The sequence below is a fragment of the Mytilus edulis genome, chromosome 6 (assembly GCF_963676685.1).
Source record: "Mytilus edulis chromosome 6, xbMytEdul2.2, whole genome shotgun sequence".
In the NCBI taxonomy this organism is placed as follows: domain Eukaryota; kingdom Metazoa; phylum Mollusca; class Bivalvia; order Mytilida; family Mytilidae; genus Mytilus; species Mytilus edulis.
The window spans coordinates 14,668,684-14,696,352 of record NC_092349.1 but is presented as its reverse complement, the minus strand read 5'-3'; the positions used below and the strand labels follow the sequence as shown (position 1 = coordinate 14,696,352).

Here is a 27,669-nt window from a genome sequence, read left to right as displayed (position 1 = left end):
TCAACAACAAAAGCACACAAATTATTGTAGGAATCAACACAAAGACATGGGCTACGAACTATTTGCTTTTGCTATTGTTGTAGCACTGATGGCCATTTACGTATACAACAATGAAAGAAGAATGGGGGAAATGTTCTATAAACTTGACCAAACAGGTAAAGAGATGTTACAAAACATGCTGGTTTTTTTTAGACAAATGATCGTGAATATCTAACGATTGTCAAGCATTTCGATCGGATCGTGAAAGATCTGGACTAGGATTGTGAATGCTTTATATATAAAGTGTAATCCTACATTGTACTTCAAAATCTGTGAAAAATAGTCTGTATTTTCAAACGGTGGAACAAATAACAAAAAAAGAAATATGTCTGTCAAAAGGATTAAACTTCCTTGACAATAATGTGCACTATTTTAAAGAAAATATTATTAAGGAGCAGTAAACGTATTAGTTTGGTCGTGAAAGATAAGGCGTGACTATAGGTTTTATGATCCGAAAACAACTTTTCTTTTACCAATTGATACACTTGTAATTGGTTGAAGCGTGTCATTACTTACATAGATTTAATGCGTTCATTTTGAGTTTGTGTGACATTTCTATACTTATAAACCCATATTGAGACCTGTTTTCATTTGAGAGGCAATGCTTATAAGGCTTCCTAGATAATAAGAACACCAAGAGCATACATTGTAGAAAATTAAAAAGCTTTGTACTTATAAGGCTAAATGTATCTACAAATGAGTGAAGCGAGAAAAAATGAACGGTCTAGTGGTCTCGTGGTCTTCTCCTGGAAATCTTTTAATATGTACGTTTTGTTTTCATCGGGATAAAATCGAATAAGAGCTATCATTCAATTTTACATACAGGCAAAATTGAAGATGTTCTTCTTTCCATTAACAGTACAAACTTTTCTAATTGGGTCCCATTAAAAGTCCTGAACTTGAGATTACAGACAACACATGTACATGTATACAGCTTCCTCGGCATCGTTTTTAGACATGTATAGCCCAAATTTGATCATTTCATTACCCGAGCCAATGAAAAGCGAATTGATTTCGAAATTATTTATTTTCCTCACCTTGGTAGCAATTTACGTACTCTATTCGCGTATGGATTATATGATATTCATGACTTACAGCTGCTACTCAGAATTTGTCAAACATCATCAATGACTAAAGCGCGGATCCACATATGGAAATTACTGATCCCATATATATCACAATAGATCATTTGTAAACCGTGAAATGAATTTATCTAACCGACTATCTTCACATGTGGTGTTTTGACTAGCGGCTTATCAAAGTGATCAATTATACTTCAATACTTAATATTAAAATCCTACTTCCCTTTGTCTATAAAGAAAACATATGCCAACAATAATAACTGTTAAGCTTTAAATTTGTTTTATGAATTTATTTCACTCTTTAATTACATGTATGAATTTCTTCGTCTGTTGAATCCTTTCAGATTTGTTTTCATTTTTGCTTTGAAAGGGAAGTAACTCCGTCATTCAAACTTGTTACCTTTAATTATGTTTTATGAAATTATTTCAACCTTTCTTTATCAATTTCCTCGTCTGTTCAATCCTTTCAGATTTTTCCTCAACACCGTGTTGTTTTTACAAATGGTTTAGTCATCTTTTTTGGTTTTGAAAGGGAAGTAGAATGAAATTCAAAACAGTGTGGCTGTGGCCATTGATTGACACATTAAATTCATCCATTGACTGGGACAATTTAGGTAAACGTTTGTATGTAACGACCACTGCTCACTATGTACTTTTTAAAGACACTTAAATTATGGGGTCACCAAAGGTTCTCAACACCTTAATAAAGTAATTCGAAAAAATAATCAGAAATAACACGATGTTTTGATTTATATCAATTATATAAATCAAAACATAAAGGTTATTCCTGATTAATTTTTCGAATTATTTTATAATTTAAGGCGTTAAGAAACCTTTGGTGACCCCACAGTTTAACTGTCTATCGTAGGTACGTCGTGAACAGTGGTCGTTACAGACAAACGTTTACGTAAATTGTCCCAGTCAATGGATGAATTTAATGTGTCAATCAATGGCCACAGCCACACTGTTTTGAATTTCATTCTAATTCCTTACTAACCCCAACGAGTAACTTACCATGTATGGTAACTAAACCTATATTTTTAAAGACACCTTATATCAAATACACATAGTCACCACATGTAGTCTTTTAGCCAATCAAATATCTATAAATCTATGGGAGGTAAGATTAATAGTTATATACAGCTAAAGTAACCGTTCTAAAGACATAAAAGACTCATATAGTCATCACAGGTCAGCTCTTGTAATCTGTTCGACTTGAAATTCGCCTGCATTTGAAAAAATAATTCACATTTGATTTACACCACAAAATTTACTCTCAGTTCAGACAAACCTGAGCATCTACAAAATATTAAAGGCATATCTTGCTCTATATATGAAATATGAAATTCAAGTACATTCAGACATATCTTGCTCTATATATGAAATATGAAATTCAAGTACATTCAGATTTTATACTTCAGAAATTAAAATCTTAACTGAAACTGAACTTAACTTAATTTAACTAAAATAGTAGATTTCCGCGGAGTTATAACAAGAGGAATATAGTTCCCATTTTTTAAATCCAAGAATGGTATCAAGCTGTTTAAAGAATTTAGGGCAAGTTCCGTCTATAAAATTTAGGTCAACATAACATAGACATTCTTAATTTGTCGTACATGTAAACATAATTGTTTATATACGTATAACAGGTCGGGACCACTACCTTATATGGAAATGCAAAAATTTGCATACTTATGTTCTCGCACATGTAATTGTTTATTTACATGTGACGCAATTTATTTTTACCTAGGTTTTTGGCCAATCCAGTAAATGAGTCACAATGCATGATGGACTACTACGTGTTTACAATCAACCAAGAACACGTGTTATTTACTGAAATACAACACATTTTTTCGTGCAAAGCGGGATTCACAATTTCGCTTAGTTTTTCATTTTGTTTATCCCCATTTATAGTTCGTGATATAAAGTATTACTTCCATGCTCAGATTAGCGAAGAGTTGTTTCTATGCGAAGAAAAAAGGGTTTAAATTACCCGATATATAGCCATTAACATGTTTGATGATGGCACAGAGATTTCATGTATTTGTCCACCAGAGGCAACGAAACAACAGCGAAAAATCACAATTACCCATGAAACAAACTTACTGGTGTAAAGTAAGCCGGCGATAACAGCCGGTGCTGATATTCAAGAGTACAGCAATGTTCGTATAGATAATTAAAGGCAAATGTGGGATCCTTGAATTTTGTGTTCGTAAAAAAGGCGAAGAAATATTTACATATATGTCAGTGTTAACAAAATCTATAAGTATTTTTGTTGGTCACATTTCAGTATATGGGACTTCCAAACTGTTCCCTTTGTTTTGAAGGTTGTGAAGTCAGCAACTGTAGTTTCAGTTTGTTCGTTTTTTAACGGGCTCGGACATTTGCCAAACTGAATAAAATCCTTACAGCTGATTTCTTAAACCTGCAAAGTAAAACTTTGGTTGGCTTGCTTGCTTTGTTTGTATAATTGTTTATTCAAGCTTTGAAAATAAGATTGACACCTTTAAACAATATATAAATATATATATATATAGGCATAGTTCAACTTGTATATTTTATATTTTGTACAATATACAAACAAAGCAAGCAAGCTAACCAAAGTTTTGCCCCACATGCATTAGGAAATAAGCTGTAGTGATTTTATCCATATGTATGTGCGACAAGGTGGAAAATTTGATATGTTTTGTGAAAATTGCAGCGTTGGATCTATAATAAAAAAGAAGATGTGATATGATTGCCAATGAGACAGCTGTCCCCAAGAGACCAAAATGACACAGAAATTAACATTTATAGATCACCGTACGGCCTTCAACAATGAGCAAAGCCCATACAACATAGACAGCTATAACAGGCCACGATATAACAATGTAAAACAATTCAAACGAGAAAACTAACGGCCTTAATTATATAAAAAAATGAACGAAAAACAAATATGTAACACATAAACAAACGACAACCACTGAAATACAAGCTCCTATACAATATATGTTTTTTTTTTTATGGGATAGATTTCTTGTCCTTTTATATATCTAATTGGGTCGGGGTTTTTTGGGGGTTTTTTTTGGGGATTGTTTGTAATTTTTGGGTCATTAATAGCTTACTTATTAGCATTGGACCTATGACTGCTTACTTTACTAAATTATGTCTTTGTTGGAAAGATGTCTCATTTGGCACTCATACTTCATCTTCTTATTTCTCTATACAAAGCACGTTTTAGAAAAAAATAATAGGCAATATGGCACCCACTATGATCCAGAGAATTTTAATATTGGAGATATTTGACATAGGTCAACAGGACAGCAGCCGAACGATAAAAAACCTCTGAGGTATATATTTTGTGATAAAATTAGCAACAAACGGATAGTATCGATGGATGAAACTATAAAAAATGTATTGAGCTATATACCGTACCCGCTCAGTGGCGGATCCAGGGGGCGGGGGTTCCGGGGGATGGACCCTCTTTTTTTTACGATCAGTGCATTTGGATTGGGACATGTAGTTGGAACCCCCTCTCCTTTTGTCCAGGGTTAGGACCCCCCTTTTTATAATGGCTGTACATGCCCTTGCCGCTTTTATAACACTTATTTTTAGCATACTGAATATTATGATGTTCTTACTATTAGTTCAGGTCCTTATAAAAAAAAATACACATTCAGTACAGAAAGAAGTGTTTCAATGAAAGGTTCGTGTTTTTCTAGGCAGAAATGATCTTGCAATAACATTATACAGGTTTAAAAGAGCTCAAATGATTTTCTTACTGGACAGTGGTCACTTCATTTGATATTTCACTGTGTCATGTCGTGAAATTAATGCTGGTTCAATTCATAACAATGCACAAAACCGGTTCAACTACTTTTGCAAGGCGAAAGAGAAAGTCGAATCGTGAAGCCAATAAACAATATTTCTTTAATCTGAGCATGCAAATTGAAGATTACGTTATATATTTTACATTAAATATATTTGCAGAATAAAAACTTTGGTAATGAGAGTCCCAGACAATATATTAATTGACTGTTTTCCCACTAATTCCACGTGTTTTAAGTAGTAGTTTACTCGTAGTAGCCCACAATGCATTGTAGTTCATTGAGTCGATTGGTCAGTTTTTCAAGGCCATATTGGCCTTGTGTTTTGGAAATTACTATGCAAATATATTCTGACGTCAGAAAATCTAGAGTTCTCGACCTGTATAATGATAACAACTTATTAAAATTATAAGGTAACGACTATAGGTAAAAAGCGCCGGTCAATTTAATACAGGTGTTTTAAAATTTTAGCGCAAATGTACATATTGTTTAGAACAGGCAACTGTCTTATCGTGTTAAAGGTAAAAATAAGACGAAAACGTTCTGTGCACAATTAAAGTAAGATAGACTTGACCGTCGATTTGGAGTCTTATTTTATATTGACGTCAGATTTTGAGAAACGGACGTCGATTAGATTCTTCAAAATAATGTCAATTCACTATAAATTATAATCATACATGCACTACCAACCCAGGCATTTAAAGTATATAAACAATCAAAACCATCTACAGAATGGGAAAATGTACGAAAGCCGATTAGTGTCAAGTTGGAGTTTTATTTATAAGTCGTTATAACGACTTAGCTAATCTAACTCGTTATAACAAGTTGTGTAAACGAGTAAGTTAAGTTGTTTAATCGAGTTAGCTTAGTCGTTTAAACAACTTAATTTAGTTGTTTAAACGAAATAGCTAAGTTGATTATACGACTAAGCAAGTCGTTATAAGGAGTTAGCTTAGTTGTTTTAACGAGTTAGATTAGTTAAATTGTTATAACAAGATATCTAAGTTGTTTTAACGAGTTAGCTAAGTTATTAAAACGAGTAAGTTGAGTTGTTTAAACTAGTTAGCTAAGTCGTTAAAACAAGTTAACTTATTTTTTATAACAAGATAAATATGCTAAGTCGTTAGTACAACTAAGCAAAGTCGTTATAACAAGTTAGCTTAGTCTTTATAACGACTTAAAAATAAAACTCCAACCTGAAACTAACCGTAGAAATTACATATTGATATAAGTTAAGGATGTCGTCATTTGAGGTTGATGAATATTTGTCAGATGCTCAGACTTCTTGGTTTTTTTCTATGATACAGGGTAAACTACGTTGCCCCATATCATCCCCTTATCTGTTCATAGATGACTTTAATAGCTTATACAAGTTCATTATCAATATTAGAGCAGATTCTAGATTTTTTTTAAATTTTTTTGTTGCGTTGGGTTGCTGTCGCAATTATGTATATCCTACAGTTCTTTTCATATATATAATCTTGCATCGTGTATATTTAAGCTCCAAATTGAGATGTTTATATATAAGTAAACAGTTATTCTCTCGAATGTGACGCTTATGTAAACATTGAGTTTTGTCACTTGGAATAAATTTTGATTTGACATATTAACTGCAAATATCGCGCGAGATTTAGAGTAAGGAGTGATTCTATTGGGGAACGCAAATAAAGAAAAACAAGCTTTTTAACATGAGCAGACGTGCGTTAAATATATTTCAATAGTCTTTTTTTCTAATTATAACTTTATTTCAAAATATGAAAACTAATAATTGGTAAATGGAATGCGCTATTTTAATCCTTTTTATTTTTAATCCTGATACCTTTGATAACTATTAATATTATAAAAAAATCTCTAATAATATTATCTTAAAAAAATCTCTAATAATATTATATTAAAAAAAACACAATGTTTTTCTTCAATCTCCGATATTTTTTTTAGGTGATCGCCAATCAAACATTTTCATAAAAAGATTGAAATTTAATTCAAAGTTGGTGATACTGATATGATGCTGGTCAATGAAGTAAACGATTTGTACATTTGATATTTTTATTTTGTTTGAAATGAAATTTTTATCATTTCAGCTCAGCTACAGCAGGTATTGCATTTTGTTGATACCAAGTTTGCAGAAATTGAAAAGAAAACTGAGACGAAACTGCAAGAAGCTGACAACAGACACAAATTAACGACTGATCATCTACAAAAAAAGATTGATGACATCACAAAACTAAGTAAATATTACTCATTAAAACACATCTGCAAATCTACTTCTTCTTTCAGAATTCCTCGTTCTGCCCAATTTTTACTGACGTCTGTTTTGATGAATTATTGTATTAGATATCTCTAAGGATGGAACAATGAGCATTACAAAAACAAATATTTGAATTATTAAGTTACAGAAACATAAAGCTATCGATTATCTGGAAACAAAAATGTATTTCGGCTGTGAGTTGTTTTCTAAAAATCATTCAAAATACATGGAAAAATAATAATGACAGGAGCTGATGAAGCAGACCCAATACATTTCAAACTTACTTATGAGACCAAACAGCTCAGTTCTTATGAAACCTGAATAAGAAGAGAAAATAATTTCCATTAAAGAGAAAAAGGGAAAACACAGTTATCCCCTTTTGGGAATATTAAGAAAGCATTCCATATGGAATTTAAACGTATCCGTCCTGTAACCGAACATAATAAAGCGGACTTAGAGAAAAAATCCAGATACTTGTTAAAAGGTTTATAATCCGTTCAAATGCTTGCAACATGCTTTCTTATAGGTTAAGTTTCCAACGATATATTTTGTCAATTATTCAGTTTCAATCCATTTTTCGTCTTTTTTTAAAAAGAAATTGTACCATTGAACAATTAGTTTCACAGGTTTAACCTTCTAGAAAAGTATGGGATGCGTCGTTGTATCATTAATTACGTCAAAATAAAGCAATATTTGTTGATATCTCCTCCTGTCCAAGAACTGTTCTATATCTCATTCTACCCAATCGAAATTTGGCCAATTAATACAGCAAACAGTGATATGTGTTAGTTTATAACTTCAAAGTGGCGTGAATATTGATAATTTTCAGTATTTCAAAGTATACAGAAAAACTATGGCACCAAAGGTTCTTTTATAGTATACAAAGACATATATAATGACTGCTACATCGGTTATATCGCGGTTAATTTTATCTGGATATTTTCCATTTAAGACAGGAACTAGAAGTAACATTCTTGCACCTAATTTCTTTCAAAGTTCGTTAAAGCCATATATTTTCCTATACGGTGTGAAATGACCTATCATATATAAACCGTAAGTGACATACTGTAAATTTACCTCCATTCTGTTATTATTATGGAAAAACGTCACAACAGACACGGGCATATCGAACGAGTTGTGAAATATAAACACCGTAATATGATGTGAAAGGAACATCACCAATCAAAAAAAAGTAAAAATTAACAATAGGAAACGAAAAATCGTCCCTTTTGTCGTAAATTTTAGTGATGCGTTTTCCGAGTTAAACCGAAATATTTAAATCTAGGAAAGGAAAGGTGTTACCGTGTAAATAAGATTTATTTTAAGTAAGTTCCTTTAGGATTATTATTTATGATTTTGTTGTTGTTCATATTTTAAAACTGTTCAGTGACCCTGTCGCTGTTTGTAGTACTGCCAGTTATTATTGTGCACAGTTTTATCATTGGCAAGCATACCACATCTCCTTAATTTTGTACTTTCATGTGTGTCTTAATTAATTTTCATCTTAACATAATATTTAAAAATGACACAATGATTTTCTTTGATGTTTTTTTCTTGGTGATCGCCACACTCAAAAGTTTAATACATAGCTTACAATCTACTTAATAGTTGCTGATACAGATATGGTACTAGTGAATACGCTTTGTGCTGTATCTAATATTCCCCTGGTTTGAAATATCTTATTTTTATTTAAGCTCAGCTACAGCAGCAGCAAATGGATTCACTTGATGAAAAAATGGCAGACATTGAAAAGAAAAATGAGATGAAACTGCAAGATACTGAAAACAGAAACAATTTAACGATTTCCTATCTACAAAAACAGATTAAGGACATCACAGAAATACGTAAATATTAATTATCATTACAAATCTAAAAAAAAAGATATACATCTTCTGGCAGAATCCATCGTTAAACCCAAATAATTGTCTGACGTCTATTTTGATGAATTGGTTTATTTTAATAATTCTGACAAAGAAACAAAGAGAATTTCCAAAACATTTAAGAATAAAACATTATGGTTTTCAGAAAGAATATGAATTTTAGGAACGTTCAATTTTTCTGAAACATGAAACTGTCGTAATACTGGAAACCAACATTCATTTTCGGCTGTTAGATGTTACGTGTTCCGAAACTATTCTCAATAGATAGAGAAGTAAATGAAAATGGACGGATTCTGCTCTAAAGAATGAAACGCCTGGTGCACTTAACTGGTATATGAGCACAACAGGAGCAACCAAAAGCAAAAGCACTTTTATCTTAATCCGGTATTTGAGCAGCAGCAATACCTCACCTCCAATTAGCAGCAGAAGCATTAAATAAAACCTCAAAAGAATTAAATGAGTATGACAGTAGCTGCGAAGCAATCAAAATAGATCTCAAACAAACTCTCGAAAACAAACAGCGGAGTTCCTATGAGAGCTGCAAAAATACGGACAATGATTTGTATAAGAGGGAAACAAGAAATCACAGTTATCTCCTTTTATTGACTTTCAGAGAGAATTCAATCTGGAATTGAAATGTATCCGTTCTGTAAACGAAAATTAAATCGCGGACGTGGAAGAAAACACCACAAATCTTGTTTCAAAGTTAAGGATGCGTTGAAATCTTCCGTAACATGCCTTAATTCTCATGGTTTTACTTTCCAACCATATGATTGGTCAATCATTAGTACAGCTTAATTCAGATTTTTATCGGTTTTTTTACGAAATTGTACCATTGAAAACTAAGGTTACAGGTTTAACCTTCTAAAAAGGTATGGAGTCCTTCACAGTAACATAAATTACGTCACACAACACAATAGTTCAATTTAATAAACACTTTCAAGAATTATCCAGGTAGAAATTAATAAAATGTAATTGCCTAAAATTAGCCCTAAGCTAGTAGATCGTAATATATCACACTATTATATTGAGGGTACAGGTGGGCGGGTTAAAATGTTTCTCTTAAATCTATCAAAATCGTTGATCGACGCTTCAACTCGAAATCAAATACATTGTATATAAAAGAACTTAGTGTTAACCGTGTGAAAACCAATCTTGAAGTGAATATTTCAGGTAAGTAATTTAAAGACCAAACAGCCTACTAATTTTTACCAGTGAATTTTTTCTTAAAAGTTTGAGTGAATGTATGTCATGATATTGGAAATAAAATGTGAGGAAAAAACTGGAGGTCACCAACTTCGTTTCGTCACTATAGCAACCTCAGTTTTGTGTGTTACTGCAATAAGATCATTATTTGGTTGTTATCTAAAAGTAGTAGGTCCGGTAAGGGCCGATTTTGGCCCCAATTTTCAGTTTCATCTAACGAGATATTTAGGACACTTTTTAAACACTTAAGTGTCTATTTCAATTGATTCGATTAGTTTATGTTAAAGATTTTAACTGATTCAGTCATTAAAAACGCTCCGATTGAAGCTTAAATATGAAAAATCTATCAAATATGCCAAAAAACGTCACTTTTCAGATGGTTTTCGTCAAAAATGAAAGTGGCCACATCCGTGTTCATTCTCAACCTTTATATATGTTATGTATTATCATCAAATACAACTTACATTTCAATATTATGAATGAACACGAATGCGGCCACTTTCATTTAAGACGGAAACCGTCTAAAATTTAACTAAAATGCTATAATTGTGAAGATTTCAGTAATTTAGCATGACTTTATGATGCTAGTACACGATATATATGCATTGTATTGTCAAAAACAGCACATATTTATGTAGCAGAAGCATTCAACTTTCCAAAAAATAGCTAAAAGATTACATTTTCACAATTTTGCAAAACTGCTTAATTTTGGGGCCAAAAAGGGGTCTTACTGAACCTACTCCTTTCAAATAATCCAAGAATACCTAACCTAGGAGCATAATTCTTTTTTCTCAATAAACAGTAGAGTTATATCTATTTATTTAAGATTGTAGAGTTAATGATTTTTTGCTGTTTTGATTTTGAAAAAGTATAATTTATTTCGTTCCCGCCAATATTAACACATGAAAACGAAAAATCTTTCCAGTATAAAAAAAATTCTACCAGTGATTTCTTCCTATAACTTTCAAGAATAAAGAACTTTGTGTAATCTTTCAAATAAAGCCCCAAAAACTATACGTCACCAACCTTTCAAAAACGTTATGAAACACACAATACAATTTCCATTAATAGCAACTTAATACGCCTACTTTATTATCTATAATACAAGAGGTCACAATTATACATCAGTATTTGTTAGATATCATTATATTGCCTCGCTCAATCGAAAATCTTGTCTTTAAAATAAGCTTTCAGAAACACCGCCCGTGGAATTTAATATTGTTCAAAATTTCCTTCTACTCTGGTTTAAAAAAGAAAGTTTGTGTTCCCTCCTCCCTTCTTTGCCAGAATTAATGGAAATAAAAAAATTAAAATGAAAGATGATACGGACTACCACTTAAACTATTAGTTTTATTAGTATTAGTTTTGCTACTTGTGGAAGGCCCTATAGTAACCTTCTACGTCATCTGGTCTCGGGTGTATAGTTGTCTCATTTACAATTATACCTCTTAATATTAATTAGACTATAGTGTTGACGGACGGACAGAAGCACTTTAAGTAATTAATGAGAGCATGGTCCCCTTTCCCAGCTACTAACCTCCGGCATTTTTATACAACCCAACTCAAATCATACATACATACATACAAACAAACAAACATAACCAAACAAAGAAGTATCTTTTGCCGCCTACCTCCGCCATTTGGAAAGAGTAGTTGGGCAATTTCCCTATTCACCGGCTCATACCCCCCTAACCATCAAAAAACAAAATTAAAGAAAGAAGAAAAAAATTAAGTAATCAACAAAAATGTAAATAACAGATTTGAGACATGCTAAAAGTCAAAGACGTCTGAAAATAAATTAAGAAGGAATAATCAGACAAACGTAAAGACATGTATGAATATGAAAGCAATAAATAAGGAACAAAATATATAAATATAAAAAAACTGTTTCTCCTTTTTATGGAGAATAAATATAATGATAAATTATTGCTATTGTCTCTTATTACATTGTGTCATCCACTTATTTTCGGAATCGAATTTGTTTTAGTTTAATTTCATGCCCAATCTCTATCATTGTTTCCCCTTAAGACAGTTTTAAATGAAACCAGTCATCGGCTATGGCAAAATACAATACATCTTTTTTTTGTTTTAAAATATTTTGTCAATTTAGCAGTATAAATAAAATTGAACTTCTTTACAAGATCGCACAACGTATTACGGGAATCAGTTAAAGTCAAACTTGGTGCCAGTAGAGCGGAACTACCAAAATTTTTTTTGCTGGTAGCTTAATTGTGCAAATCACCAAAGTTCAAAGTTCTAAGCGTTAAACTTTAGCACTTTTTTTTTTTTATTTTTACAAAACTTTTGTAGCTGCTGTATCTCATTTTTTTGACAGAACATACACTACAAAGGTCCAAAAGTCTGAAAAGACCAATTGCTGTCTGAATTTTGCATAAATTTTTACTTGACATTCTCTCGTTGTTTGAATGGTTTTTTTAAATTCTTAACAAAGTCTGAATTTGTCTTAAATAGGTACTTGATTTTTCTTGACATATGTCTTGACAGTATCAACATTGTCTAAAAATTTCTCGACACTTTCTCAACAATCTGATAAGTGTCTTGATTGGTCTTGACCAATTCTTGAATGTCTAAAACTTTCTCGATAAGTCTTGACATATTATTACATTCTTAAAGATGTCTGAACTATATTTCGACACATTCTTGACGGTCATTAAAGATGTCTCGACACTATCTCAACAGTAGTACCAAATTGCTTTTATTTACCATGGTAACATTGATTATTATGTATAAAAAATGAAATATGTCTACAGTATGAACTATTTCATCATTTAGTAATTATTTATAATATTTATAATATTTATAAATCAACATTTGTCGAATAAATTTTCAAATCCACATTTAAATTGATTTATATCAACATACTCACATTTGTATTTGTTAATATTTTCATACCCATATTTTTAAATATAAAAGTATTTACATGCCCAATTTTTGTTTTTGTTGTCATAAGTGTAACTTGAAATAACAGTATATTCTATAAAGAGAAATAAAGCAAAAGATATATCATGTATATTGGTCATGATTTGTAAAAGCTCAGAATAATCAAGTGCCCAATTCTTTATCTCATTCTAGCCAATCGCATTTTAGCCACATTATATTGTAACCAATCAGTACCGATATTTGTTGATTTATAACTTCAAGGTGGCGTGAATAAGGATAATTTTCTGCGTTTCAAAGAATATGTGAAAATTATTACACCAAAAGTTCTTTTATGTTTACATTTTAGACACGTGATTATGGCTGTTATATCGCGTGACTGGATATTTTCCATGTATCTGAAAGGAACAAAAAGTAACAATTTTTGCACTTCATTTCTGTTAAAGTTCCTAAAACCTTATTTGTGTTATAATCAGTGTGAAATGACTCATAAATATATTTTAGCGGCAATAAGTGAAATTAGGCATTTCGCTTAAATCCTAGGCAATAAGCTTATGTCTATGCAGTAGGTATATGCCTAAATAATTTTAGGCATTCCCCTTAAATCCTAGGATTTAAACTTAAATCCTAAAAATTATGTCCAGGCATTCATGTTAATGCCTAAAACGAAAATGAAAGTAAATAAAAGGTTTATTCAAAGTTAAAATCCATTTTGTACCTTATAAATTATTAAGAACTGAAGTTTGAATGTTTTATTTTCACCCATTCTAAGCCGAACAATTTTCTTTGTAAGAGTTATCTCCCTATTCACTGTTTATCATGTGATTACATCTCCTTCGTAACAAAAAAAAGATAGCGTCAAAATTCTTTTTTTAATTGTTCGTTACATCCTCAAGAATTTTTTGCTAATTTGGATCGAAGCGATTCGATGATATTTCATAGGAGTTATCTACCTTTACGAAATAAATTTGTCGGTATGTTTTTTTAACTCATAAACCTTTAACCGTATAACCCTGGAATATTTTTATTTGAGGTCCATAGGTTCTAACTTAGAAAATGAGGTCAAGGTCAAGTTCTAAATTTTGACTTTTGCTTATTTTTGCATTTTCTCAGACACTTTTAAAGATATATATAAAAGAACAAGTGCAACATGTTTGCTTTATTGTTATGAAGATGTGTTACATTTGGTCTGAAACAATCCAATGGCATCTTATGGAGTTACTGTCCCTGAAATGTTTAATTATAAGATTAATTGATTATTACTTCAACTTGGTTCATTATAAAGCCATATGACCCTTTACAAAAGTTTAGGTGACATATGACCTTGAAAAATGACAACCGGAAGTGACCTTGAGAAAACCGGAAGTAGGCGTTTTTTGCACTTTTTTCATGAAAAAGTCATTGGAATTCATATATTTTGTAATTTGAATACATTATTTTATCACTCAAGACTAGAAATGACTTTCGAATAACCGGAAGTGGCCAATTATCGACTGGTTTTAAGGCAAAAGTATATAGAAACTATATATTTTTGGAATCAGTATAAAAGAAGCTATCATATGAGACCGGTTGAAACATTTTCTTCACCGGAAGTAGCAAATTATCTCCCTTATTTCACTCTAAAGTATATCGAAACCACTTGTGTACCGCATCAGTATAAAATAACTAGCTTCTTTTCAAAATTTCTTTCATGTGAAAAGACCTTCAATTGTTCTTTGAACAATTTGGTTTTAATTGTATTACGATTTGTTTCTAACCAATTGGTGCGGAACTATGACACAAACTATTTCAGTTTCAGTTTTACTTTTTTCTAGTCTTTGAACCTGGTGAATGTCCAATATCTTTGTGTAGAGCAGGTTTTTTTTTTTTGTATATGAACAAATTTGATTCCAATTAACACCTTTCAATTCTTTGCTCCTCATCCATGCAGTAAGCATGTCATAAATATTCCCGTTTGACCATTCAATACTACCCTGTGATTGATGGTGTATTGGCTTCCCGTGAACATTACTAGTCCTGGCCACATTAACATTGATTCGGATATAATTAGTTAATCAAAGGTACCAGGATTATAATTTAGTAGCTGTAAATTCACGACCTTTGTTCCTTTGCTGTTAATATTGCACATCAAATATTGCGACAACATAAATCAAATTAGGAGCCACCTTTCAGGCATTATTTGACCTAAGAGCTCGGTCGAGTAATATTTTTTTTAGTTGCAACATTATTAAAAAATTGTTTCTACCTTACTTTGATTGGAAATTGATTAAATCAACCTGTTCTCTTCTGTAAAACGGGTTATAATGTTACTCCCTTCTCTATGCACATTTAATCATGTTACTGTTTTTACAAAATTAAAGAAACAGTGCAATGAAATGTATTAGTCTGGATTATATTTTTTTTTTTAATTATTATCAATGAAATTAAAATGTATTTGAACGATAAACAGAAATTCCAAAATTATCGTATTGCCTGAAATGAGGCTTGGCAATAGGTTGAATATACTTCATCTCGCAGAATTCCTCGTTCTGTCCAAATTGGCTTAAACGTCTATGTTGATGAACTATTTTTTTAATATCTCGGACGAAGGAACAATGAGCATTACCGAAGCGAATACTTGAATTATAGAATTATAGTTATGGATGGACCCTTCTGTTTATACAAAGAATTTTTATTTAAGAATTTTTAACGTTCATTTTTTAAAACATGGAACTAACGTATAACTAGAAAATGACTTTTCCAAACCATTCTGAGTACAAAGAGATTGAACTAAAAATGCACGGCTGCTGCTAGAAAATATAATGAGCGCAGTCAACTAGCCAAAAGATCAAATGAGCACGTCAGGATCTACGGGAACAGCCTAAAGTCAATATACTATTATCTTAATCCAGTCGTTAAGCAGCAGCTGGGGGGGAAACGGCTAATGTCGTGTTTAAGACGCGCGATTTGGAAACTGATAGGAATTTGATAGGAATAACGTTTGTATTCTCACACATAAAAGAGGGACGAAAGATACCAGAGCGACAGTCAAACTCATAAATCGAAAATAAACTGACAATACAATCGCTAAAAATGAAAAGGTCAAACAGACAAACAATAGTACACATGACACAACATAGAAAACTAAAGAATAAACAACACGAACCCCACCAAAACCTAGGGGTGATCTCAGGTGCTCCAGAAGGGTAAGAAGAGCCTGATCCACATGTGGCATCCGTCGTGTTGCTTATGATATAACAAATCCGGTAAATAGTCTAATTCGGTAGGTCACATTTATGAAAGGGAAGGGGATTGTAGTTACGACGTAAGGAACATATCCGATATCATTTGTGAAACGGTTAATCCATTACGGTCAACCAACTCGTGATGGCGTCCGTAAAATTTACGGAAAGATGATTTCAACTTCATCATTTGGAACTCTTGTTTTAATAGTTTCCTTGTGGGCAACAACCCTCTATCAAGAAAATCATGATAGAAAATGCAAGCACGGGAATATAGTATCAATTGGGAGATATATAAAATTGAGAATGGAAATGGGGAATGTGTCGAAGAGACAACAACCCGACCATAGAACAGACAACAGCAGAAGGTCACCTACAGGTCTTCAATGCAGCGAGAAATTCCCGCACCCGGAGGCAGGTGCTTCTGGAATGTTGCTACTTAGAAATGGAAAGTTCACAATTGGAAAGCTGAAATCATCTCTTTTGTCGTAAAATGTTGTTTTCAATCGACCCTCATTGTCAATTTCTAGATGTAAGTTAAGATATGGGGCCGACTTAACTTTATCTGTTGTATCCTTTATCTCTAGTTCAATGGGATAGATGCGTTCGACATAGTCACCAAATTTTGATTTTTTTAGTGAAAGAACATCATCTATATAGCGGAAAGTAGAGTTAAAGGATATTGCTAACTTCTTATCTTTCTTCCTAAGAAGTTCCTGTATGAAGTCAGCCTCATAATAATAAAGAAACAAGTCGGCAAGAAGAGGGGCACAATTCGTTCCCATTGGAATGCCGATAATCTGTTGAAAAACACGTCCTCCGAACGTAACAAATATGTTGTCAATCAGAAATTAAGCATCTTGATAATGTCAGTTTCAGAGAATTTTTTGTTTGAATCTTTACAAAGTAGGATTTATCCCTTCCTAAGACAAGATACTTGTGTCTTCGTTGGCCATTCTTTTTTATGAAACAAAGCAATACCAACTCTTTCAATTTGTCTTTTAGTTTTGAATGTGGAATACTTGTATAAAGTGTAGAAAAGTCAAATGTTTTAATACTATAACAAGATGAAAGATAGTTAGATTGTCTGTACTCTATATAGGGTGAAAAAGGGGAACATTCAGAATTTAACCAAATTTGCTTTATTTCACAGATTTTAAAGAAATTAACTCAACTATGAAGTTTTATAAATATTTAATGAAGATTGGTAGAATCCTGGGCCTTAAATATGATGACTCAGCATAAATTTACAGTTTACAGTATGCATAGTTTACTTAAATACTGGATACTAAATTAATTCATAATATTTGCATATTTGTAAGTTAAATTGTTAAGAAGTGCTTATATTTACTCTTCGCAGTCATTTAAACTCATAGATCCTTCCTGAATATCATTTATGGGGTATTTACAGAAATGCAACCTATAAGATCTTTGGAATTTTTAAGTATCCACATCTGATTCACGCCACCTCTAGAATAGGCAGTTTCACAATAACTTTGAAGTCCGTCTTTGATTGCTGATAAAATAGATGTTAATAATTTAGAAAGAGGTTTCGTGGAGCACTTGGAAGACCCAGCAATATACCGTTGTTTGTAAGGACATTTATGCAGTTAAGGTATCCAATACAGTGATGGAAGATCCAGTTCATCATCTTTGGTTGAAATTCCAAAGTAACATTGAACAGACCTATGCTTATCCATTATTTCTTCTTTGGTAAGTGTCGTGAGGGTATATGTTGCATTTCCAAGTAAATTATAAATACCTAATTCGTTTATCAAGCAGTTAATGTAATGTGTTTTACACACAAAAACGATGTTGTTTGGGGCTTCATCTGCGGGGACAACAACATATTTATCATGAAGGTAGGATTAGTGTTTTGCAACATTAGGGTCTTTAAAGATTGACGTAGCATGGGCATTGACAGACCCATTCAGTTTCTTAATTCTTAATTCTGATTTGTATCAACGATCTCACTGCCTTAATCCATTCGGAAAGAGTATCTACGTTTTCCTTCTCACGCTAAGCCCATTGCCTGGCATAATTCTTGACTGAATCGATCAAAATTTCAAAGTTGTATTTCCAATTGATGGATTTCGGCTCACGATATTTTGTACCTTTCGATGACACATTTCGTAGGGAAGTGTTATTAACAATGTTGAGGTCACCGGTAATAACGTGGCCAGCCGGATTATATGTGAATTGGGAACTAGCACAAGTGCAATCAGGAGGTTTAGGCTTGAAGTCGTCAATACTGAGATTTGCAAAACGTGTTTGTAATTGAAAATGTTAGTTGCAATAGGGTTGGTATAGGTATAAGAAATGATTGGTACAGACTGATCTTTGAAATAAGGAGGTATTTTCGATTGAACTAATTTATGATGAAGGATATTGCCTAAGTTGACACCATCGAGACCTTAGTTGGCAAAGGAAAGATCTTTTCTCTTTTTCATCTTTTCCAATGCGGACTAGCTCAAAAAGTCTGTGTCTTGCAATATACGAAATTATAGCTGTAAGTTTGTATTGGTTTGAATGAGGGTTTGTAACATTGGTTTCAAAACATAAATTGAACAGAGAATGAAGTTTTGAAAGGGGTAATGAATAAAGTTTCGTGCGAATGTAATGAATACCTAACGGCTTTTCTATAAATGGCAGCAAGTCATCAATAGAGACATCATGCAGAGTAGGTGATGTATAATGACGATGACGATGACTTCGTCTACGTAGAGTTGAAAATATTCATCACATTCACCGAGGTACACGCAGGACTAGATAGAATACCTATACCATCAATTTTGTCATTGCAACCATATGGTGTCGCAGTTCCCAATTGTCTAATCCAGTAGTCTTTTTGTCTACAGGAGGCGTTGCAAGATTAGGATTGTTAGAACTATGGTATATTTTTTCGATAATGCGTACTGTCATAGAAACGATGGAATGATCGGGTTGATTTAAATGCTGGTAAAGAATGTCGTTAGCATTGAGGTTAATGTCTGATCTATGACCGCACATACGTTTGTTAAGCCTTCCATTCGTTTCATCGACGTATACCAATCCGCAAAGGTTGCACTCTAATCCGTAGACAACATTAATCGATTTACAATTCAGAGCATCGTAACTTCTGGTAAAATATGACTTCTTAGTTAAATTGCTAGTGAATTCAGCATCTGTAATTAAAATTTCACAAGTTTTGCAGCCTTTGGTCTCACATTTGAAATGCGACAGTGTTGTTCTGAGTCATCTATCTTTAAGAAGAACTGAACATGGCTGTATATGTGTAATATTGCTATGTTCACTAGTACGATGATATGCATGAGTCATGTTTGAGATATTTGTCATGTCTGGTGATGAGGGGACACCTGCCATATCAGACGACACCGTGTCCATGATGACGTCTGTTTCGGACCTTTTTATACTGGGCGACGTCCAAGCCAGTTTCCTGTTTGATCTTCGTAAGTTCATGCAATTTAAGTTTTGCTACTGGACGGATGATGTCCTCGGGGACAAATTGTCCACCAGCAGAGACATGGACCCAGTGGTTATAAAAGAGTGACGAAAGATACCAGAGGGACAGTCAAACTCATAAATCCAAAATAAACTGACAACGCCATGGCTAAAAATGAAAAGGACAAACAGATAAACAATCGTACACATGACACAACATAGAAAACTAAAGAATAAACAACACGAACCCCACCAAAAACTAGGGGTGATATCAGGTGCTCTTGAAGGGTAAGCAGATCCTTCTCCACATATGGCACCCGTCGTGTTGCTTATGAGATAACAAATCCGGTAATGTCTTATTCGGTAGGTCACATTCATGAAAGGGAAGGGGATTGTAGTTACGACATAAGGAACATATCCGATATCATTTGTGAAACGGTTATTCCATAACGGTCAACCAACTCGTGATGGAGTACAAATACACGTCTGATATTCAAAATTTTCTTTTCCAAAACACATTTTTAGTGCTTTATTCTTTCAGAACATTATATATTTCCACTAATGATTTCTCTAATGAACAATAATAAATCTGTTTGATTTGATTTGATTTGAAATTGATTTTTTTTAATTCATAGTGTTTTTGTCGTGTCAATTTAATGATAATGGAATATCTTTGCTAATCTCTGAAAACTGTATTTGTAAAAAATCTCCATACACACGTCGATTGTTGAGACTCTAGGTTGACTTTTGCATGTGTCTTGCTATTCGGGTCCAGTTTACTCATCAATAACGTTTGCAACCGGACGTTTAGCAATCAATTATCAACAATTTAAAAACAATCACACCAATAATATTGATAAATATCTTTACACCGATTATATCAGGTGTCCCCAGGATCTACTTAAATGATGTAATGAAAATGACACATGTGCAGTCTTCTGATTCCTCGTTGTACTATAACAATTCAGACAAGTTTGTTTAAATTCGGCCCTCGTTTGTTCACCTTTCAGATATTTTAGATGTCAATGACAACTTTCAAAATTGCCTTATGTTCAAATGTAACCATAAAAATTGTAAAACCTGTGCTATACTAATATCTGATACCAACTTTCAAAGTAACTTCACCACCACAAGTTACAATACACAGTCATGAGGATTTGAATAGCACTGCTTCCAAAATTGTGGACGATAATGAATGTACTCTTTGAGAATTGATCTACGTCGGGGAAAGTCGTCAAATTTAGAATAAATGACCATCGGTCTAATGTTAATGATACTTATAACAACAAATTTCTATATAAACATTGCAATCAGCCTGTCCATTCTATTGTTTCAATGAATGTCCGGATTATAGAGAAAATATATCATTCAACAAATGACCCCATATTGAGTACACTATATCGTTTACAAAGAGAAGACTTTTGGATAAGAGAGTTGGGAACAGCCACTCCCTATGGCAATGGAAAAATTGATGGTGCAGGTATTTTGTCTAGTCCCAGGTTACTGTCAATCCATTACAATTATTTAATACTTCTGCTCGACGAAATAGAAGTCATGGTCACAGAAAATATACACCACCTGCTGTGCACACCATGAACTTTGATAGTCTGTTAACGTCTGTTCAAAAACCTTTAGAAATTCACCATATCAGAATTAATTTATACTTCTTCTTTCCATTATCTATACTTTATTTACCATTTCAAGATACCCAAAATACTGTCGTTATTGATTCAAACTGTGTTTTGTATGGATAAGTGCAATAATCATGGACATTGCCAACCATAGACTATTCAACCCAGTATCAACTACATCCAAAAATGAGGTAAAACCTAATTCTGTGAAAGTAGAATTCGCCAATAAACAATAAAGGTTTAGATACTATCAATATTAATAATATGTTTCACCAGAAATCTGTACAAAAAATTATACCTGATAACTTCAAAAAAAAAGTTACACCTTATATTCCTTATATACCAAGTCCATTGCATCCAATATTTTCAAACACTAGAGGGTTTTAGTGGTCTTTAACCCAAAAGATGTGAAATCCAAACCTCCGGATTGCTCATGTACATTGGCACAATACAATCATAGTCCAGCTGGTCATGTTATTACTGGCGACCTTGGAATCGTTACCAATGAAGAACTAAGAGAGATATAAGCCAAGGGACCAAAATATAGAATTCCCCAGCCCATCAACTGGCAAAAGGACTTCAGATTTCTGATGGATGCAGTTGAGGGCTATGCTTGAAAATAAAAAAGTGCAAACCAGACGAACTAGAACTTTACACTTGTCTTATTGGATCAAAGCTATTAGATCATGCATTCAGAAGCGCATTCAGAAACTACGATGTACTATGAGCACAAGGGTTTCTAACCCAATCAAGAATCCGGAGGTCGTGGATACTTTATCCTCTTTGCATGAAAAATATGTCGTTGTTCCATTTGAGAAAGCCTCCAATAACATGAATAATATTGTCTTCGTATGTAAAAACCATTATTTGCTAGGTCTCACAACAGGGCTTGGAATAAACAGCACAACTGGTAATCCTACATATTCTTTAACATCATTTACAAAGGATGAAATTTTAAAAAATCACAAAATGTCCTTCATTCTTTTGATATCAACTTCAATGAAAACAAAGAAAAACCGTCATTATACTGGATACTAAAGCTTCACAAAACTCCGTATATAGAACGATACATAGCTGGGTCATCAATATGTTCGACTAAACATCTTTCTAAAGTACTGACTTGGATTCTTTCTACATTAAAAGATGGCCTTCAAAAAATTGGTGATTAGATAAGTATGACTCTAAAGTGTGATGGGGACGTTTAAGTGCGATGGTATACGCTAAAATGTGATGCTTCCATACGTTAAATGCGATGGTCCGCGAAAGTTTAGACGTAAGAAATGTTAGTGGGATTATGACGTTAACAGTCGTTTATACAAACTAAATATGAACAAGCCGGAAGATAAATTACAATATTTGATTAACAACTTACCAAATGTCAATGACTTAATTAATTTAACCTAACCGTTCTTTGTCGTCTGAAGCAAATGTGTTTTTTTCGGTAGCTGGGAGAAGAACTTGTATCCTGCGCAGCAGTCGACCATTTTACTATTTAGATACAATAGTATTCGCATAAATATCCTGTATCCTGCTCGAACATTAAATTATTGTTTATGTTGCAGTTTACTTTGCGGTGCCTGTTAAAATATTTTCGCTTTTATTGAAAAATTATGTAGGTAAAATAAAGGTACATGTTTTTATTAGTGATAGCGTGTGTGAACGGCAAGCTACGCCAATTATCACAATATTTATTGCGTCCGAATTGTTAAAAATACATTTACAAGAAACATAGATTTTATGACACTCAAATAACCTTTTTTTAGAAATCATAACGTGGTCAGTCTATGGACTTCTAAATTTAGAAACAATCCCTAAATCCTATCAGTAGATTATAAGGCCGGTCACATATGGTATACATAAATAACTGTCCTTTTCTGGATTTAGATATTTCGGTTTTAAGTGGGAAACTCCACACTAAAATTTACGACAAAAGAGACGATTTTTCGTTCCCTATTGTTAATTTTCCCTTTTTAGATGGTGATGTTCCTTTGGCACCGTCTTACGGTGTTTATATTTCACAACTTCTTCGCTATGCCCGTGTCTGTTGTGACGTTTTTGATTTTAACGAACGCAACCTATGTATTACTTGTAAATAATTAAACCAGGAATATCGTTACCATAAATTACTGAAAACCTTTACTAAATTTTTCCATAGATATAAAGATTTGGTTTTGAAGTTTGGATGTACCTGTAGAAAACTTATTTCAAACGGGATAGCACATCCTCATTTTTACGGAAATATTGTTAACCGTGCCCGGAAATTTAGAAATGATCCATGTAAACTTGTCGCTCCTTTAAAAAAACTTATTCTAAAAGGTTACCTATTCAACACCGTAATAAGATCATTGAATATTGTTTTTATTGGAATAAATATTGATTTTGTTATCAGTAGATTAAAAGCTAAAAATTTTACTAGTATGTTATATATATACATATTCATGGATCTACAATCTGTCGATACCTGAAACTTGGCATTGCACAAGGTCATGTTTTTCTCTGGCTGTTTATGATGTCTTTACACTAACTCCATTGGATGTTGGATGTGTACGGATTGATAGTTTAGTCTTAGATGCATGATTTCTTTTATTAGTTGTTAGTGGCTTTGAACTAGCTGTCAGTTAACTGCGAGTACTCTCAGATCTGTTCATTGTGTCTTTTTGTGTCGGGATGTATAAGTACCTAAATGTTTGTCCATCTAATGAGTTTAGCCTTTTTCAACTGATTTTTATAGTTCGTTCTTATGTTGTACTGTTATACCACTGTCCCAGGTTAGGGGGAGGGTTGGGATCCCGCTAACATGTTTAACCCCGCCACATTATTTATGTATGTGCCTGTCCCAAGTCAGGAGCCTGTATATTCAGTGGTTGTCGTTTGTTTATGTGTTACATATTTGTTTTTCGTTCATTTTTTTACGTAAATAAGGCCGTTAGTTTTCTCGTTTGAATTGTTTTACATTGTCTTATCGGAGCCTTTTATAGCTGACTATGCGGTATGGGCTTTGCTTATTGTTGAAGGCCGTACGGTGACCTATAGTTGTTAATGTCTGTGTCTTTTTGGTCTTTTGTGGATAGTTGTCTCATTGGCAATCATACCACATCTTCTTTTTATATAAAAAGGACTCTATTTATATCGAATATTCTTTAAACTTTTTAAAATTCCTAGAACCTTACCCTATTGGTCCTTCGCAGTTTAGCTTGATATACTATCGTAATTTAACAGACAAACAACCATCGCACTTTAGCGTGAGACACCATCGTACTTCAGCGGAGAATGTCGAACTTTAGCGTGAGACACCATCGTACTTTAGCGTAGACCATCGCACTTTAGCGTGACCATCGCACTTGAGGGTCCTACATATATATTCTACCAGCTGTGATAATCAGATGTGGATACTCAAAAATTATAAAGATCTACTGCTAAATCTTTGCAGCAATATTAAGACTTTTGATTTTTCTACGCTTTACACTACTATTCCCCATGCTCAATTGAAAAATCGACTTCACCATCTCATTAAGAAGAGCTTTTTCTATCAAAATGGCAATCGTAGATACAAATTTCTTGTTTGGGTTATAATAAATCTTATTTTGTGAAAAACCACACTGATTCTACCAGAAAATGTACTGAGGATGATATTATCTAAATGCTGGACTTTTTTGGACTCAATGATATATTTGTTGAGTTTGGAGGATTGATATTTCAACAGAAACTCGGTATTCCAATGGGTACTTATTCTTTACTCTACTGGCCGATTTGTTTTTGTACTTGTATGAAGCAGAATTCATTCCAAACCTTCTAAAAGACAAAAAGGAAAAGCACCTTGCGAAATTCTTCAATTTTACTTTCAGATATATTGATGGTGTCCTATCACTGAATAACCCATATTTCAGCCAATACTTACATCTCATATATCCCAGTGAACTTGCAATTATGGATACTACTGATACTAGAAGGATTGCTTTATACCTTGATCTCTTCCTCAATATTGACACAAATGGACGAGTTGACACTAAAGTCTATGACAAATAGGACAATTTAAACTTCCAAATTATCAATTTCTCGTTTCTAGCTAAAACATTCCCTGTTCCCCATCGTATGGTGTTTACATATTTCAGTTGATACGTTATACTCGTGCATGTTCACACTATACGGACTTCAAATACAGGAGTGTGCTCCTTACGCAGAAACTGCGCGAACGAAGTTATGAGGAGGAAAGATTAAATAAAAAATGACACTCCGTACATTTTATAGACACCATCATGAATTCGTTTATTCATACGATGTGTCTGAGTCTAAACTGACTAAGGACATTTTTACCACGTCTTAGATTGTGGTTTACCTTTACGTCGTCTGTACTTTTAAGTACCGAATGTCTATTCCTGAATATGATTGTTTTACTGTGAATTTCCTATTTCTATAAGACTGGTCTCGGTATTTGTTTATCCAACATTCATGTATTTAGTTATATGTTCATGATGTTTTATTTGTAATTTTGATCGGATATTGTTTTATGTCTTATTATATCGTTTGTAGTTGTGATTCTTTTTTTTTACTTTCTATTCTTATGTAAAAGTAAAGATGATCAATCACTCAATTAATTTATATGATTTTAGTTTAACGCAACTATCAATGGCTATATACACAGGATTTATTTGTTTTACACAGTTTGATTTAGAAGATACAATTAATTACACAATTCTATATTCTTGTAATTGTTATAAAATACATCAAATAACATAATTACAAAACTTATCTCGATTTATATCCCATTTTTAGAAATTTACCTGTGACGTCACTTGTTGTGCCGTTGATACATAAGTGTAACGCATAGTTCGTTGTTCTATTATGCGGTTTTTATGTGTACTGTCCCAAATTGATTTAAGGTATTCGTTGTTATTCTGTGATTAACATGTCGAAATGTAATATTATGTTATTTATGTACTATGTATTTCTCTGTCCTGAGTGTTCTTGCATTTATTTGTACTGTATTCTTGTCATGTAATGTTGTCATTTTAGCGTTATATTTAACATTGCCATAAGGCGCGAGGTTTTGCTAGCCACAAGACCAGGATTGACCCACCATCATTTTTTAATAAAAAATGGCCTGTACCAAGTCTGGATTATGGCAGTTGATATCAAATAGTTCCTTTCTATGTATATTGCATTGTTCTTTGTTTTTTGTTGAACTTTGGCGTTTCTGTTGTTTCGTTGCTTTCTTCTTACGTCTTATATTTGGTGTGTTTCACTCGGTTTTAGTTTGTAACCCAGATTTGTTCCCCTCAATCGATTTATGACCTTTGAACATAATACTACCATGACTACTGTTGCCTTTTTTTATTTTTGATAAAATGTCTCTTAACCCGAACAATTGTTGTTGTTCTGTTTAAGTTTTTTTATTTCCATGTGTATCGCGCAAGGATATTACTTTGAAATCGACACTAAATTCGATCTGGAGACATGGTTGTTCAAAGTGTAAATCAGCGAAAAAAATTTAACGGACCTATTGTGGATATAAAATCATATAAGAGCTATTGTTTGTAAGCGCTTATTTGAAAATGAGTATAACCAACTTATTGCGTTTTAGATAGGTTCATTTCTAACGATCTACATAGTATTACTTAACTGTTCTATACAACTGATGTATCTGATTTTATCTCAATAACTTAGGCGCTATAGACAAATAACGCCTCATCCTCGAGAGTTCAGTGGTAATATTTTTTCGGTTATTTTAATTACACATTCATTTATTTTTTTTAATTTTCATATTTCAATGGTGAACACGACGTATTATTTAACTTTTTAGGTCCGTCCATAGTGACGTTTCTAGCATGTCTGATTGAGCCAGTTTATGGCTCTATTACGGCTCAAGCTACTGTCAAGTTTGAAAAAATAACAGAAAATATTGGGAGTGGATACAACAGCGAAAAAGGGATTTTTACTGCTCCAACAAAAGGTCTCTATCATTTCACAGCTTCAGCAAGACAAAGCAAAAGTGGGTTTTTGCACTTAGGATTGTTTCGAAACGACGAAAATATGGCGGTATCCACTGGGATGAATTACAATTCTCTAACAATTGGTGTAACAATTACACTTCAATCTAGCGATCAGGTTTATGTCAAGAACGTATGGGGTCACACATCTGATATTATTGGCAATGGAGAATCCTGTTTCTCTGGCTACCTTGTACACATAATGTAAAGAATAAACTCAGTTAATGAAA

General features: G+C 32.9%; 1 protein-coding gene across 1 annotated transcript; it reads left to right on the top strand.

Moving 5' to 3' along the window:
* On the top strand, positions 1-27,669 carry LOC139527191 (uncharacterized). The gene is made up of 4 exons (XM_071322501.1): positions 1-155; positions 7,009-7,155; positions 8,870-9,019; positions 27,253-27,669. Exons 1-4 carry the CDS (start codon positions 47-49, stop codon positions 27,645-27,647), a joined length of 801 nt encoding a protein of 266 aa, XP_071178602.1. The 5' UTR covers positions 1-46; the 3' UTR covers positions 27,648-27,669.